The sequence below is a fragment of the Engraulis encrasicolus genome, chromosome 11 (assembly GCF_034702125.1).
Source record: "Engraulis encrasicolus isolate BLACKSEA-1 chromosome 11, IST_EnEncr_1.0, whole genome shotgun sequence".
Lineage (NCBI taxonomy): Eukaryota > Metazoa > Chordata > Actinopteri > Clupeiformes > Engraulidae > Engraulis > Engraulis encrasicolus.
Window position 1 is genome coordinate 36315138 of NC_085867.1, and position 15269 is coordinate 36330406.

The following is a 15269-nucleotide window of genomic DNA, read 5'->3' on the forward strand; positions in this document are numbered from 1 at the left end:
ATTAGTGAAGTCACACTTATAAATCGGTTTGTATTGTCATCCACCACACTTCAATGTGAACATATTGAATGCATAATGTATATAAAACTGAAGTTGAAGGCGAAAATCGTGTAGCCTCTGAGACCCTGACCTCGCTTTTAAAACACTATGGCAAACCCTCTTGCTTGCGTCAGCAGTCTCTAGCCAACCACAGGGCCCGTTACAGCTGCAGTCATGTGTCTCGTTTCTAAGGAGCAATGGCGACGGCTGAGACGAACATAGCCAGACTTGACTAGACAGCGCCGCGGTATTGGATTTTGAAAAGGTAGGCAATAGAACGAACATGAGAAGTGGGGAGAGAATAGTCAGATATGCTGGCAAGGACAGCATTAAAATAATTAGGTACATCATCGAATATCTTGTCAAGTTTACGAACCTCTAAATGCACAATTAGCGGATGAAGCACGCATGCTCTGAAAATAATGCTTCTGTTATTAAAAGTACAGCAAAAATATCTTTGCGCGAGCTTAGTCAAAAATTTACAACTGACAAAAATAATATAAGAAGCGCCCCCGCTTTATAGCTTTTCATTTAGTCTATCCATTTACCGATGCAATGTAGCCTAAATTATGGCGTAATGTAACAAGTTTCTTCCGGTGTGAAGTAGCCTATCGTCTGACTGACCCAAACGACCTGGTGCAACTGCAGAATGAAAGCTGCATTTTTTCAACAGCAATACTGTTGTAGGCTATACAACCGATTCATACGGCAGTAATTGCAATATGTTTTGCACTTGGAAAAAAATAATTATTAAAAAACGTATACTTGGCATTGTTGTAGCCTACTGTTCAATAGGCTGTTGCTGTATATTAGGCACAAAATATTGCAGCACCCTACTTCAAAAAACAGTTTTCCTATTTTGCATAGGCCTACACTGTCGTAGTTTTATTCATAAGGTCACTGAGCTACCTTTCTGTGTTATTGTTTATGTGTAATGTGCCTTTCAATGACTTCATATTGTCTTTATGTTTTATTTCATGTATTATTATTATTATTATTATTATAGTGATAATTACCTGAGGGAAACATTCTCTTAACAACAGACTGATGGCGAGCCACCCCATTGAATCAGCATTGCCCCTGACACAACCACTGGCCTGCCCAGCGCAACATCAGGACGCCCCCACCACTACAAACAGCCTGTGCACCAAGCCCAGCAGCGATACAAACACAATGAGCGCTCCGGCGCCCTGGACGTGCTGGGACGACTTGGGCAAGCCCACCTTGCGTGGCATCCGCAAGTGCCCGCACTGCGGCATCTACAATGGCACGCGCAGCCTCAGCTGCAAGAACAAGGCCTGTGGCGCCATCTTCCGCGGGCCCGTGTCCACGGCCGCGTCCCGGAGGCCCGCGAAGAAGGTGGCCGGCGTCGGGTCCCCGGAGGTGGTGAGGCTGGTGACGAGGGGTGGTGGAGAAGGAGGAGATGGGGAAGGAAATGCGTATGTGGATGTTGGCGTGTTGGACGGAGGGGCTTCCTCTTCTTCATCGTTGTCGTCTCTGCCGCCGCCATCTTCTCCACCGCCCTCCACTTCGTCCCCTGCAGGTGGCCGCCAGGTGTTCTCGCTGCGTCACCGGTGCCGCGGCCCGGAGCAGAGGGGCTTTGTGCAGCTCACGCTCACCGACACGGCCATCGCCACCACGGAGGGCACCTTGCTCACGCGCCTCAGCCTGGGGCACTGCTTCCTGCCAGCCTGCCGCCGTCAACAAAGACAACAACAACAACAACAGCAGCAGCAGCAGCAGAAAGATAATCAGCCAGGAGCCACCGCCTCGTCTTCCTCAACACCACCACCACCATCATCTTCCTCCGCACCCTCCTCTTCGCCACCGCAGGCGCCAGACATGCCGTGCTGCGACCACGTGCGCCAGGCCATGGAGTGTCCGGCGGAGCAGGTGGCCAAGCCGCTGCCGCTCAAGAGCTCGGTGCTGGACGCGCTGCCCGTGACTGCCCACGCCCGGCAGGAGCTGTGGAGGCTGGCCACGGACCCCGCTGCCAACGAGGGTGGGCCCCTGGTGCAGAGGGTGTCCCGCACCTCCCTGGTGGTGAGGTGCGACCGGAGCGAGGCACAACCGCTGGGGCTGCTGCACTGCACCGTCTGCAAGGGAGGAGGTGGAGGTGGAGGAGGAGGAGGAGGGGGCGCGACGAGGGGGGTGGTGAAAAGTGACAGGGCAAGTGGTGGTGGTGGCGGCACACAGCCGAAAGGTGACGGAGCAGGTGCAAGCGGTGCGCCCGCGTGGCCAATTTTCCGTTGCACGTGCCAGCAGGGTGCCGGGGTGGGGACTGGTAACAGAGCTGGAGGAGGGGGCTCACTGGCCACTCTGGGCAGCCAGGTCTCTCCAGAGGCCTTCTCGCTCTCCGTCGGGGCCGGGTCGCGATGCCTCCACTTCTACGCCTGCGTCTGGGCCTTCGCCAGCGACGACAAGCTCTCCGCCGAGTTTGCTCACTTCCCAAGTAAAAAAAAAGTGTACTTAATATATACTTAATAAGTACGTTTTATTGTATTTAAAGTGTACTTCAAAAGTGTGTATTTAAAGAATGTTATTTTGGGACAACTTATAGTATACTTAAATGTACTTGAAATATAATTAAGTAGAGCTTAAACACATTTTAAGTTGACTTTTTTGTACTAAAATTAAACTTTGTATAAGTGTACTTAATATACTAAAAATATATTTAACTTTAAACACATTTTAAAGTGACTTGGTTAGTATACTTATAATGTACTTAATGTGTACTTTAGCATGCGGATAAGTGCATTTTAAGTACATTAGAAATCTATTTTAACGTCACGAGAAAGTACTTTATAGTATACTGCAGAAGTACATACTTAAGTTGTGTTATTTTGGGACAACTTATAGTATACTTAAATACACTTGAAATATAATTAAGTAGAGCTTAATCACATTTTAAGTTGACTTTTTTGTACTAAAATTAAACTTTGTACAAGTGTACTTAATATACTAAAAATATATTTAACTTTTAGTACATTATAAGTATACTAACCAAGTCACATTAAAATGTGTTTAATGTGAACTTTAGCATGCGGATAAGTGCATTTTAAGTACATTAGAAATCTATTTCAATGTCATGAGAAAGTACTTTATAGTATACTGCAGAAGTACATACTTAAGTTGTGTTATTTCGGGACAACTTATAGTATACTTAAATACACTTGAAATATAATTAAGTAGAGCTTAATCACATTTTAAGTTGACTTTTTTGTACTAAAATCAAACTTTGTACAAGTGTACTTAATATACTAAAATCATACTTAACTTAAGTACATTTCAAACATACTTGCTAATTCACTTTAAAATATGTTTATTTTGTACTTTAGCATGCAGTTTAGTGTATTTTAAGTATACTACAAATCTATTTCAAGGTCTTTAAGTACATTTTAAGTGTATTGACTCTAAATGTATTTTAAGTATACTACAAGTAGATTTTACTTTAAGCACATTTCAAATATATTTATTTTAAGTACACTTTAAATATATTTCAAAAGTATATTAAAAAAACATTAATGTACTCTGTAATTACTCATTACCATTGTACATGATGTTGTTCACAACCATCAACCATTCACATGAACCTTCCTTTCACCTTCACTTCAGACAACAACCACTGCCTCAACCAGGATTTGAAACCCACAACTCACTGAACCACAGACCTGCAGTCTAACCACTAGACCACAACTACCTGTTCTTCAACAGGCACAATTACGTTCTTGAAGTAATAGTCTTGAGTAGTACACTTTAAGTATACTTTTATATATTTAATAATAATACTTAGAAATCATTGGTGGTGGTATGCTTTTATCGAATTAAAGACACTTTTACATGTTTAATTTGTGCACCAAAAAGTACACTTAAAGTGCACTTAATACACTAATAACACAACTTAAGTACAGACTTCAGTATTGTGCTTAAAAGTGTAATAGGTAAGGCCTTACATGCCTTTTTAAGATCTGTTTGTGCTCTTCAATATGGTGTTTTTACCATGAAAATACATTAACAAAATGGAAGGTGGAAGGTTATTTAATGTTACAAAGCATAATGAATAAATAAGCCTAGGTTAAAATACACTAAAATGATGGTTAAGAAAAAGTACCCAGGTGAAACAAAATGTACTTAATATACTTAATAAGTATGTATTTTTGTATTTAAAATATACTTCAAAAGTGTGTATTTAAAGAATGTTATTTTGGGACAACTTATAGTATACTTAAATACACTTGAAGTATGATTAAGTAGAGCTTTAACACATTTTAAGCTGACGTTTTGGTACTAAAATCAATCTTTGCAGAAGTGTACTTAATATGCTAAAATCATACTTAACTAAGTACATTTTAAATATACTTACTAATTCACTTTAAAAGATGTTTAATGTGTACTTTAACATGTGGTCAAGTGTAACTATTTGAAATATGCTACAAATCTAATTCAAGGTCATAAGAAAGCACTTTATAGCATGCTGCAGAAGTACATATTTAAGTTGTGTTATTTTGGGACAACTTATAGTATACTTAAATACACTTGAAATATAATTAAGTAGAGCTTTAACACATTTTAAGTTGACTTTTTGGTACTAAAATCAAACTTTGTACAAGTGTACTTAATATACTAAAATCATACTTAACTTAAAGTACGTTTCAAATATTCTTTCTAATACCAAACTTTAGCACATTACTTTAAAAATACAAATACACTTAAACTACACTTAAATTACAATACACTAATAGTATATTTTTTAATACCACACTTTAGCACATTACTTTAGAAATACAAATACACTTAAAATACACTTAAAATGCAATACACTAATAGTATATTTTCTAATATCACACTTTAGCACATTACTTTCAAAATACAAATACACTTAAAATACACTTAAATACAATACACTAATAGTGTATTTTATAATACTATACTTTAACACATTACTTTTAAAATACAAATGTACTTAAAATAGACTTAAAATTGAATATACTAATAGTATATTTAACAGTACCACACTTAAGCACATTACTTTAAAAATACAAATGTACTTACAATACATTTAAATACAATACACTAATAGTGTATTTTATAATACTACACTTAAGTACATAACTTTTAAAATACAAAGATACTTAAAATACACTTAAAATATAATACACTAATAGTATACTTTATAATGCTACACTTTAGCACATTACTTTTAAAATAAAAATGTACTTAAAATACATTTAAATAGAATATACTAATAGTATATATCATAATACTACACTGAAGTACATGACTTTTAAAATACAAAGATACTTAAAATACACTTAAAATATAATACACTAACAGTATACTGTATAATGCTACACTTTAGCACATTACTTTTAAAATACAAATGTACTTAAATTAGACTTAAAATACAATATACTAATAGCATATTTGACAATACTACACTTTAGCACATTACTTTTAAAATACAAATGTACTTACAATACATTTAAATACAATACACTAATAGTGTATTTTATAATACTACACTTAAGTACATAACTTTTAAAATACAAAGATATTTAAAATACACTTAACATATAATACACTAATAGTACACTGTATAATGCTACACTTTAGCACATTACTTTTAAAATACAAATGTACTTAAAATAGACTTAAAATACAATATACTAATAGTATATTTGACAATACTACACTTAAGCACATTACTTTTAAAATACAAATGTACTTACAATACATTTAAATACAATACACTAATAGTGTATTTTATAATACTACACTTAAGTATATAACTGTTAAAATACAAAGATACTTAAAATACACTTAAAGTGTAATACACTAATAGTATACTTTATAATGCTACACTTTAGCACATTACTTTTAAAATACAAATATACTTGAAATACACTTAAAATATAATACACTAATAGTATATTTGACAATACTACACTTAGCACATTACTTTTAAAATACAAATATACTTAAAATACATTTAAAATACAATACACTAACAGTATATTTTATAAAACTATATTTAAGTACATAACTTTAATAATACAAATTATTTTAAAATATATTTAAAATACACTAAACTATAAGTATATTTTTAAATACCATACTTAAGTACTGTACTTGATAAATAGAGTGTACTTAAAATATACTTTCAGAAAATTAAATATATTTAAAGTACACTTAAGTACACTTATTCAATCACACGTCAACAACAAATGGTAATATTTCATGGTGGTGTTGCATGTGTGTATTTTTGTAGCCTATGCATAATTTACAGTACGTAAATCTGAATATTTAGGGTTTTGGTAAGTGTGCATTAAGTATGTATTGTGTGCGTGTATGCGTCTGTGCATTGCAGGGCTGCAGATGATCCTTGGCTCGTCAGCACCAGTGGGTGCCTCTGAAGGGAAGGCTGCCCCAGAGCCCATTCTGAGCATATTCCTCACCAGACCTGTCAATGAAGCGCCAAGCAAGGCAAAGAGGCTGAAAGCAGAGGAGCCAATCGCAGGTCAGCTCACTCCCTAGTCCCTACATACCCTACATAACTACATAATCCTATTGAGATCCAATCACAGGTCAGCTTACTTTACTGTACTTCCTTAGCTGGGCCACATGCAATGACAATGACTTAACTAGTAATGAACACTATCTTACTGTTTTCTCATCATGAACTAGTAGTAAACACAAGTATCTTACTGCTTTCTCATCATGAACTAGTAATAAACACAATGAGCATAATAAACATAACTATCTCACTGCTTTCATGAAAGTTATCCTTCTCACATTGAAGAAGAGCCAATCGTAGGTCAGCTTACTGTGCTTACTGTAGGGCAGTCATGGGTAAGCCGTTAGGGTGTCAGACTTGTGTCAGTCTTGTAGCCTAAATAAAAGGTTGCCGGTTCGACTCCTGACCCGCCAGGTTGGTGGGGGGAGTAATAAACCAGTGCTCCCCCCCCATCCTCCTCCATGACTAAGGTACCCTAAGCAGATACCGCCCCGCCGCACTGCTCCCTGCTCCCGTGGGGGCTATTGGGGGCCGCCCCTTGCATGGGTGAGGCATAAATGCAATTTCGTTGTGTGCACTGTGCACCTGTATGCTGTGGAGTGTTGTGTTACAATGGGAGTTGGAGTTTCCCAGTTGGGCTTTCTTCTTAAAGGGACACTGTGCAAGAATGGTCAAAAAGTGTACTGCAACTATGCTGCGAATTGAAAATGGGCTGCCTATTGCCAAGTTCGAACTTTTCATGAAAGTTTCCGAAGTATTATTATTATGAAATTATGTTTATTGAGTTTTCTCAGGTCTCCATAGAAACATTTTACATACAATCTTTTCATTCAGGGAGTGACCATAGAAATAAATCAAACCAAAATTGCACACATCAAAAACTTCACAGTGTGCTCCACAAAAGAGGTCGAACCGTGAGGACCTCATTTACAGACAAAACAAAAACAAAACCCCAACATATACGCATCAAAATAAAACTCAAGAAGAGACAAGACAAAATACAAGAGAAAAATAATAAAAATGATTATGATCTAAAATTACATTTATAATAATAATATAAGAATAACAATAATCACAACAATAAAAACAATAATGGTAAAAGAAAAACTTACACAAAGTAAGAGAGGAAGGGGGGGGGGGGTTGCAGTGATTACTGTATACCTTACATCCCAGAACTATATATTAGTAGGACTAAAATGATCCTCCACATAGTCTATAAATGGTTGCCACACCTTCCAAAACTTCCTTTGTGAGCCTCTCAAGGCAGTCCTCATTCTTTCTAGTTTCAAATGAGCCATAACATCCACCACCCAACGACCATATGATGGAGGGGCCTCAGCTTTCCAGTTTAATAATATGAGTCGTCTAGCTAAGAGAGATGTAAATGCAATGATCTCTGACTGTGAAGCTGTAAATGTAAATGATGATCCCAGAGGAATTATTCCAAAAAGCCCCATCAAAGGGTCAGGATCTACCTTTCTATTAAAAACCTGGGTGTATGTATCAAAAATATCACACCAAAATGTTCTTAATTTAGAGCAAGACCAGAACATGTGAAACAATGTTCCTGGAGCCAGGTGGCACCTAAGGCAGGTTGCATCAGTATTAGGGTATATCTTTGCCAGTCTTGCCCTTGATAAATGGACCCTATGAAGAATCTTAAACTGCATTAAACCATGTCTGATACATATAGAGGAAGAGTGTATTCTCTCAATGGCATAGTGCCAATTCACGTCTAATATTTCTACTCCCAATTCCTCTTGCCACTGTTCTTTAATATGGTCGAGTGCCGAAGTATTAAATAAATATTTTCTATGGTCCAAGTACAGTCATTTTTGCTGCTAAAAATGGCTATTTTTGGAAATTGAAAATGGCGGACCATGGAGAAGATCCCCCTTTTCATGTATGAACAATGCATTTTTTCCAGTCACATTGAATACTTAGAATTTGATGCTGGTGGTAAGTATTCATGAAAAAGGTAGCATTAGTGAATGGGCAGCATGAATTCTGCAAATAAACAACTAAAAATCCCACACAGTGTCCCTTTAAATAAATGAGCCACATGGCATGACGGCAAAACAGGACTATTTCACAGCTTCCTCATCATGTAGGCTCATGATATCCATGGTACCTCCAGTGGAATGCTGTAATAGTCACTGTAAAGACTGTACTACCATAGTACTACACTTCTATGCAGGGGCGTGAAGTATACCCCCGTGAGGCAGGGGGGCCCATACGAGGTGGGGGGCCCACATGGGCCCTTGACTTGAAGAAACGGGTCCCCTCCACATGATATGAGGCCCTCTTTTTTCGTCCGGGGCCCCATTTTTGGTATCTTGCAGGGGGGGCTGAAGTACTTGCTTCTATGCCATTACACCAGGGGCGACGAAACGTTTTCATCCAAGGGCCACTTCAAATTTTATAAAGTCCTCCAAGGGCTGTTCTAGGAACACAAACCAGGATTTCCCCCTGCACTTTAGGCCCCAGGTCCCTTGAAAATTTTACCAAATTGTTCTACAAATGTAATTTCTAAGATTTCTTTACAAAACATATCATATTTCATGTGAAACTGCATAACATTAAAATCATAATGGGGGCTGTAAACGACTTGCCATTCTGATAACAAAGAATTTATGACAGGGGTCGGGTCTTAATGATTTTCCTTTGTCAAATAGCAAGGCTAAACAAATTACCTTTATAAACTTATCACAGGGCACACATGTTCTCCTCCTCCAAAAGTGCCAGTGAGCTACACTCACTCAACTCACTATTCCACCATCTCTTTCTACTCTCTTTCTCTCGAGTTTCAACATGCCTGAAAGACCACAAATAGTGTACATAGTGGTCTCTCTCTCTCTCTCTCTCTCTCTCTCTCTCTCTCTCTCTCTCTCTCTCTCTCTCTCTCTCTCTCTCTCTCTCACTCTCTCACTCACTCACTCACTCACTCACTCACTCACTCACTCACTCACGCACGCACGCATACACACACACACACACACACACACACACGCACGCACACACACACAATACTGGTCTGTGGATGCTCCCCTCAGATGTCAGATTCTCTTCTGTTGTATTCTGTCCTCCTACAGTATCCTGCCTTTGTCTCTCCTAAGGTGGTCTTTGGTTTTTTTCTCTTGGTCGTATGAAACTCGAGACTCTCCACTTCCTTTTTCTTGCTTGTTTTGTTAGCCAGTGGTCTGTCCACTGGTTTCGTTTAGGTCTGTTTACCTTCTCATCAAACCACCATGTGTCTGTCTGTTTGCTGTCTCACCTCTTCCAGTCTTGTCTAGATGAGCAGTCTCTCTCATTTTCATTCTGTTCCTGTCTTTTGTTTGTTTCCAGACGCCAGAGTGACTGTTGTGGTGTGCTGTACCTGCTCGGCATTTCTCTCCTTCTCTTTGTTCTCTCTCCCTTTCTTTGTCTCTGGCTCTCTCTGTGTCTCTGTCTCTGTCTCTCTCTCTCTCTCTCGACTTAGTCTCATTTTCTTTCTTTCTTACCATGTTACCTTTTTCCTGTGAACTCGTTGTGAATATAATGCAATGATATGCTTCCACATGTTCTAGCTCTCTGTATTTTAGCCAGAATTTTGAGGTGGCTTCACGGTCCCGAAATGAAATGAATAGTGTGTGTCATCAGGCGCCACTTCAGATCATCACTTTGAAACCTACTCTGATCATAGCATTTGTTCATATCAACACATTTATTTCTTTCTTCTTTCTTTTGAACTTGGTTTGAGGATAATGTAATGCTATATGCTTCTTCCACCTGCTCTGGCTCTGTGTGTAATGGCTGTGCATGTGTGCATGTTGTCTGTTTGTCCAGCAGGGGGCAGCCAGCCTGTGGATGAGGCCCATGCTACCTTGCCCTTCCAGCAGTGGCTGGCCAGCGTCAACGAGAAGATCCACCAGTCCATGCACTACCAGTTTGACGGTGAGACGAATATTTAGCTTGTAATCTTCAGTATTTTTGTCAGTATCGTTTTTTTAGTATTTAAAACAACTGAGGTTTTTGTAAGTGGATGTGGTGCTGACACTGCTAATGGTATAATGATTCTGATGATGATGATGGTGAATGACGATGATGGTGATGATTGCAAAGATGGTGACGATGATGATGATAGTGGTGGTGATCATGGTGATGGTATGGTGAATGGTGGTGATTATGATGGCATGGTGAAGATGTTGATGTTTTTAATGGCATACTGACCTTCCATTAGGTAAGCCGGAGCCCCTGGTCTTCCACATCCCCCAGTCCTTCTTCAATGCCCTGCAGCAGAGACTCTCCCTAGGCAGCAAGAAGAGGAGGCTCCCCAACTTCACCACCAGTGAGTGGCCTCTATGATGTTATTTACTGCAACTTTCTGTCTTTTGGTGTGGGTATGTCAAGGACTATAGTGTTGCTTTTCTGAAGTCTGTGTGGTAGAGGCTGCGAAATGGTGTCATAACAAACAGAATTGTATGTATCTTTTCACGTTCCTACTTATGTGTATTCATAAAAAATTACATCTCACTACCTACCCACTTTGTTGTTGTCGGTTCTATCAGTTGTTGTAGGTTCTATCAGTATGGAGTCATTATTTTCATTTCAGACTGGGTTTACAATTGTATGTTCAGTATGCAATACAGTTGACTGGCAATGTAATACGCTTGCAATCAAACTTAGTAGCCCTTAGTAGCCGTTAGCACTTTGTAGCACTTAGCGCAGTTGGATCGCAGACGATCCAGCTCATTTGCCGAAACAGCATAACTATATTATCAACAACATTGTAATGACATTACTTAGAGTTTTAAGTCACAGGTGAAGACTTGGTCATTGTGATTTTGGTATATTACATTTGTATATCAGCAAGAGTTAAAGGCTACTATCAAATCCCACAGAAAGCCATTGTCCTTCGTCTATTTCAGCGTTTGTCCGTCAGGATGCTCCACCTTTGGGCACCTTCTCCAAGTACACCTGGCACATCACCAACCTCATGCACGTCAAGCAGATCTTCCACACACCTGAGGTACTTTTAGGGGTCTTACACACCAGGGCGGTAAAGCGTCGCGGAACGGCCGCGTTTTTTACCGGCGTCGGTGAAAATACATTGAAACATATCTGTCCTTACACACCAACCGGCGGTAGTCGAGCGTCAGCGGCGCGGGAGCCGGCTCCGCGCCGCGCTGCATTTGGAAAATAGAACTGAAGCTTATTTTTCACGCCGGCGACCAGCGGTGTCTCATTCAAATGAATGGCAAAGTAGCATGCTAGCTTTGGCTGTGGGGAGGGTTTTGAATAGGACCGGCCGCGCACGCCGACGCTGTCAGTGTGAAAGGCAGAGAAAAACACGCCGGCCAAAACTAAGCAGAAAGACCGCGTTCGTCCCGGGACCGTTCCGTTCCGCCTTGGTATGTTTTGGCCCTTACTTTCACTCCTCCAACGTCCCTCCCTCTCTCCCTCCTCTCGGTGTGTGTCTGCAGACTGGCATCATGAAAAGGCGTGTTATTTCACACTTATGCATTCTGTGTGTTGGCTGTTGGTGCTATGTCTTTGCATGTTTGCCTATGACCACTACAGGCAGTTTTTATTTTATTTTTTTGTGCGCAAAGCAAGAAGTTTTCCAACAGTGAATTTCTGTTGCTAAACACGAAAAGGCTAAGTCCTAACCCTACCCTGTCATTAAAGTCATGTTTTTTTTCCACTTTACTTTTGCCAATAACAGCGAAACAAGTAAGAAAAATGGTGAAATTGTGCCCAGACCTAATCCTGCCCCCTAACCCTAACCCTAACCGAGTTAACATGCAAAGTTTTGGTGCACACACACGATAAATGGTTCAAGTCGGCATTTTATTCATACGCCGTGGCATGATGCCATGTTGGTGTCTGTGTGTGGGTGTCACCAAAAATAAAGTGCAGTATGTGCTTTGTGAAATGATAACCCCATGAAAAAAAAAATCCTCTCATTTTTCAACTCCACGTCCAAGTAGAGAGGTAGTATTGCGCTCATCCAAACTACAGCTGCAGGACAAAAGGGTCAGGCAACAATGAAAATAAAGTTGAATATCTACACACTTTCTCCTGATTTGGAGGAAGTGTGTGGACTTTCAAGTCCTGTTTCATAGTCAACTCCACATCCATCAATGGTCCCTACTTCTCTCTCTCTCTCTCCATCCCTCTCTCCATCGATCTCTTCATCTCTCTATTCTTCCCCCCATCTCTTCTCCCAGTTTCCCCTGAAGTTGTCCCAGAGCTTTGTGAGGAACAGTGACGGCTCCTACTCCCCCTTCTCCTGCCCGGAGGTGCCCGTGGAGCCCCTGGCAGAGGCCCTGGGCCGCACCACGCACGCCATCCGGCCCCTCGAGCTGCACACCTTCCTCAAAGTGGGCAAGTGGCGTTTTAGGTCTTATTTCAAGTGTTATGTTTGTTTGAACTTTTATATAATTTTAAACTTTTTTTACCTTGTACAGGGAGGTTTCCTAATGTTCTACACCGAACTCTGCTAGTTGACATGCATTACACCCACCCCCCTAAACTTCACTCCCATCCGGGTCACAGCACCAGTGTAAGGGGATTAATAAAGTTAGTCTACTCTACTAACTGAGGTGATCTGCGCTAGTTTGCCACTTGGGACTCAAACCCACCACCTACCAGGCAACGCTCCAGTTCGGCATGGGAGGCACAGCATAGCTCAGCACTAGTAATATGGTATCAGGCTTCGGGAGGGAGGTTTACTAATGGTATCCGTTACAAGTGCATGATTGTCATGGTTGAAAGAGTTCAATCAGAGACTCTCCTCTTTCTCTCTCTCTCCTCAGTCTCTCAGAAAACAGTCTGCATCTTGCATAACGTGTGTTTTTAAAGATATATCAGTATATATTGGTATTTTACGGCTTTATTGATGATAGGATAGTTTGAGAGGTGGACAGGAGGGGGAGAGAGATGGGGAGGGGTCGGCAAAGGAGTCGGGCCGGGAATCAAACCCGGGTCGGTCGGGTTGGCCGCATGTCAGACGAGTATCCTATTGGCCCCGGCAGGGCCGCATAACGTGTGTTTTTATTGCACAAACATTTGAGCCAGCAGCCTCACAGTCAAAGTATTTAAGCGTGAAGCCTGCTCCGAGCTGAAAAAATGACTCTCGCTCTCTCTCTCTCTCCTCACCCATCCTCAGGTATCTCCTCTCCGGAGCAGAAGGAGCCCACCCCGTTCATCATCGAGTGGATCCCGGACATCCTGCCCCGCTGCAGGGTAGGGGAGCTGAGACTTCGCTTCGAGTACGGACACCAGCCCAGCAGCCAGCCAGCCGACCCCTGAGTTACAGCATCAAATGTACTGCTTACGCACACAAATACAGTGGAAAACTGTGCCCATCCCTGGTGAAAGTGCAGGACAATGGCTAATACAGTTGATGGAGAGGTGCACACACTTGGGCAAAAATGAGTTCTACCATGGAATGAATGTCACACAATGACAGAAATACAGAGGTGTCAAAAGTAGTAGAAGTAGAGATAAAAGCAACTTCCAACACAGGTGACTTCACTGAGTGACTGACCTACTGTTACTGTTCACCGGTGTGCCTGTTTACGGTTGGTTGTGGCAGGATTTTTACTTTTTTATTTTAATCGCTACAATGTACCTGCGTCTTTAGGTACAGTGGATTAACTGGTGTAACAACTGTGTAATATCATGTACTGACTTTGTACGTACATCATGAACTTACTTGTTATACTTCTGACAACATTGCAGAAGCGCCCACAGTGCTGAAGATACAAAAGTGATACAGCAGTCAAGAAAGTTTTCCCACTGTAATTGTGAGGTGAAACCACCAGGTGGCAGTGTTACACATGAGGAATCTGTCTTGCCCACAGCTATTGCATATTTTTAATTTATTTTTATTTTTTTATTTAAAACCTGGGGAAAATTTATGATTTTGCTTTCAACAGATCTGAATTGGAAATGAATATATAGTCCCTAATTTATGTAGATAAAATATTTCACAGTTGCCTTCAGCGTCTGATAGCTGTGTGTGTGCATGTGTGTGCGTGTGCGTGTAATACCTGTATGGTTGTGATTGTGCATGTGTGCCTCGTCACTTTGTTTGGTTTTAACTGTGTCATTCATTGAGTGTTTGTGCAGTGGTGATGTGGACATGCTGGTTCATGTGAACACATTTACAGTTACTGACTCGATATACAGTATATAAAGATCCAATACTCCAGCCTTTGAATTATTGTTTTATCATTCCACCTTCATGTATCTGTGGGAACACAGTGGATCATTCAGCAACTACTGAGTGTTTATCAAAAGATCCTGAAGAATCTGTTTTTGTCACAGTGTTTTTTCCCTTTTTTCATCTGTCAGTGTTGTGCAAGCTGGACAAAAAACACTTTACCAGCTACTGTCAGTGATTTCAGGTCATTCAATCACTATGTGTATTTTTATATGAAATGAGTGAATAAATATATAAACTGAGAACTTTGAGCAACCTCTACATTAGCTGCAGTTCCTCTTTCGGTCACCAGAGAGCAACCTCGGCTAACATTTGGAGGTTAAACGTCTGACTATGGTTCTTACATGGTTTTACCTCTCATGATCTAAATAGCAATGACAGTAAGCTATGTATAGTAATCATGTTGAATGAATTATTATTTATTTTGGATGTTGTATTTTCCTCTCTGACATGTAACTAGACTAAAAATCATAACAGTTTTGTAAATCAGAGACGAGGATAATTGCA

General features: G+C 40.4%; 1 protein-coding gene across 1 annotated transcript; it reads left to right on the forward strand.

The window, feature by feature from the left end:
• The first annotated feature begins 241 nt into the window (after positions 1-241).
• Positions 242-14750, forward strand: c11h2orf42 (chromosome 11 C2orf42 homolog). Its single transcript, XM_063209714.1, has 9 exons — positions 242-304; positions 1046-2491; positions 6234-6266; positions 6407-6556; positions 10379-10486; positions 10773-10880; positions 11461-11561; positions 12763-12919; positions 13704-14750. Exons 2-9 carry the CDS (start codon positions 1087-1089, stop codon positions 13844-13846), a joined length of 2205 nt encoding a protein of 734 aa, XP_063065784.1. The 5' UTR covers positions 242-304; positions 1046-1086; the 3' UTR covers positions 13847-14750.
• Positions 14751-15269: the final 519 nt, after the last annotated feature.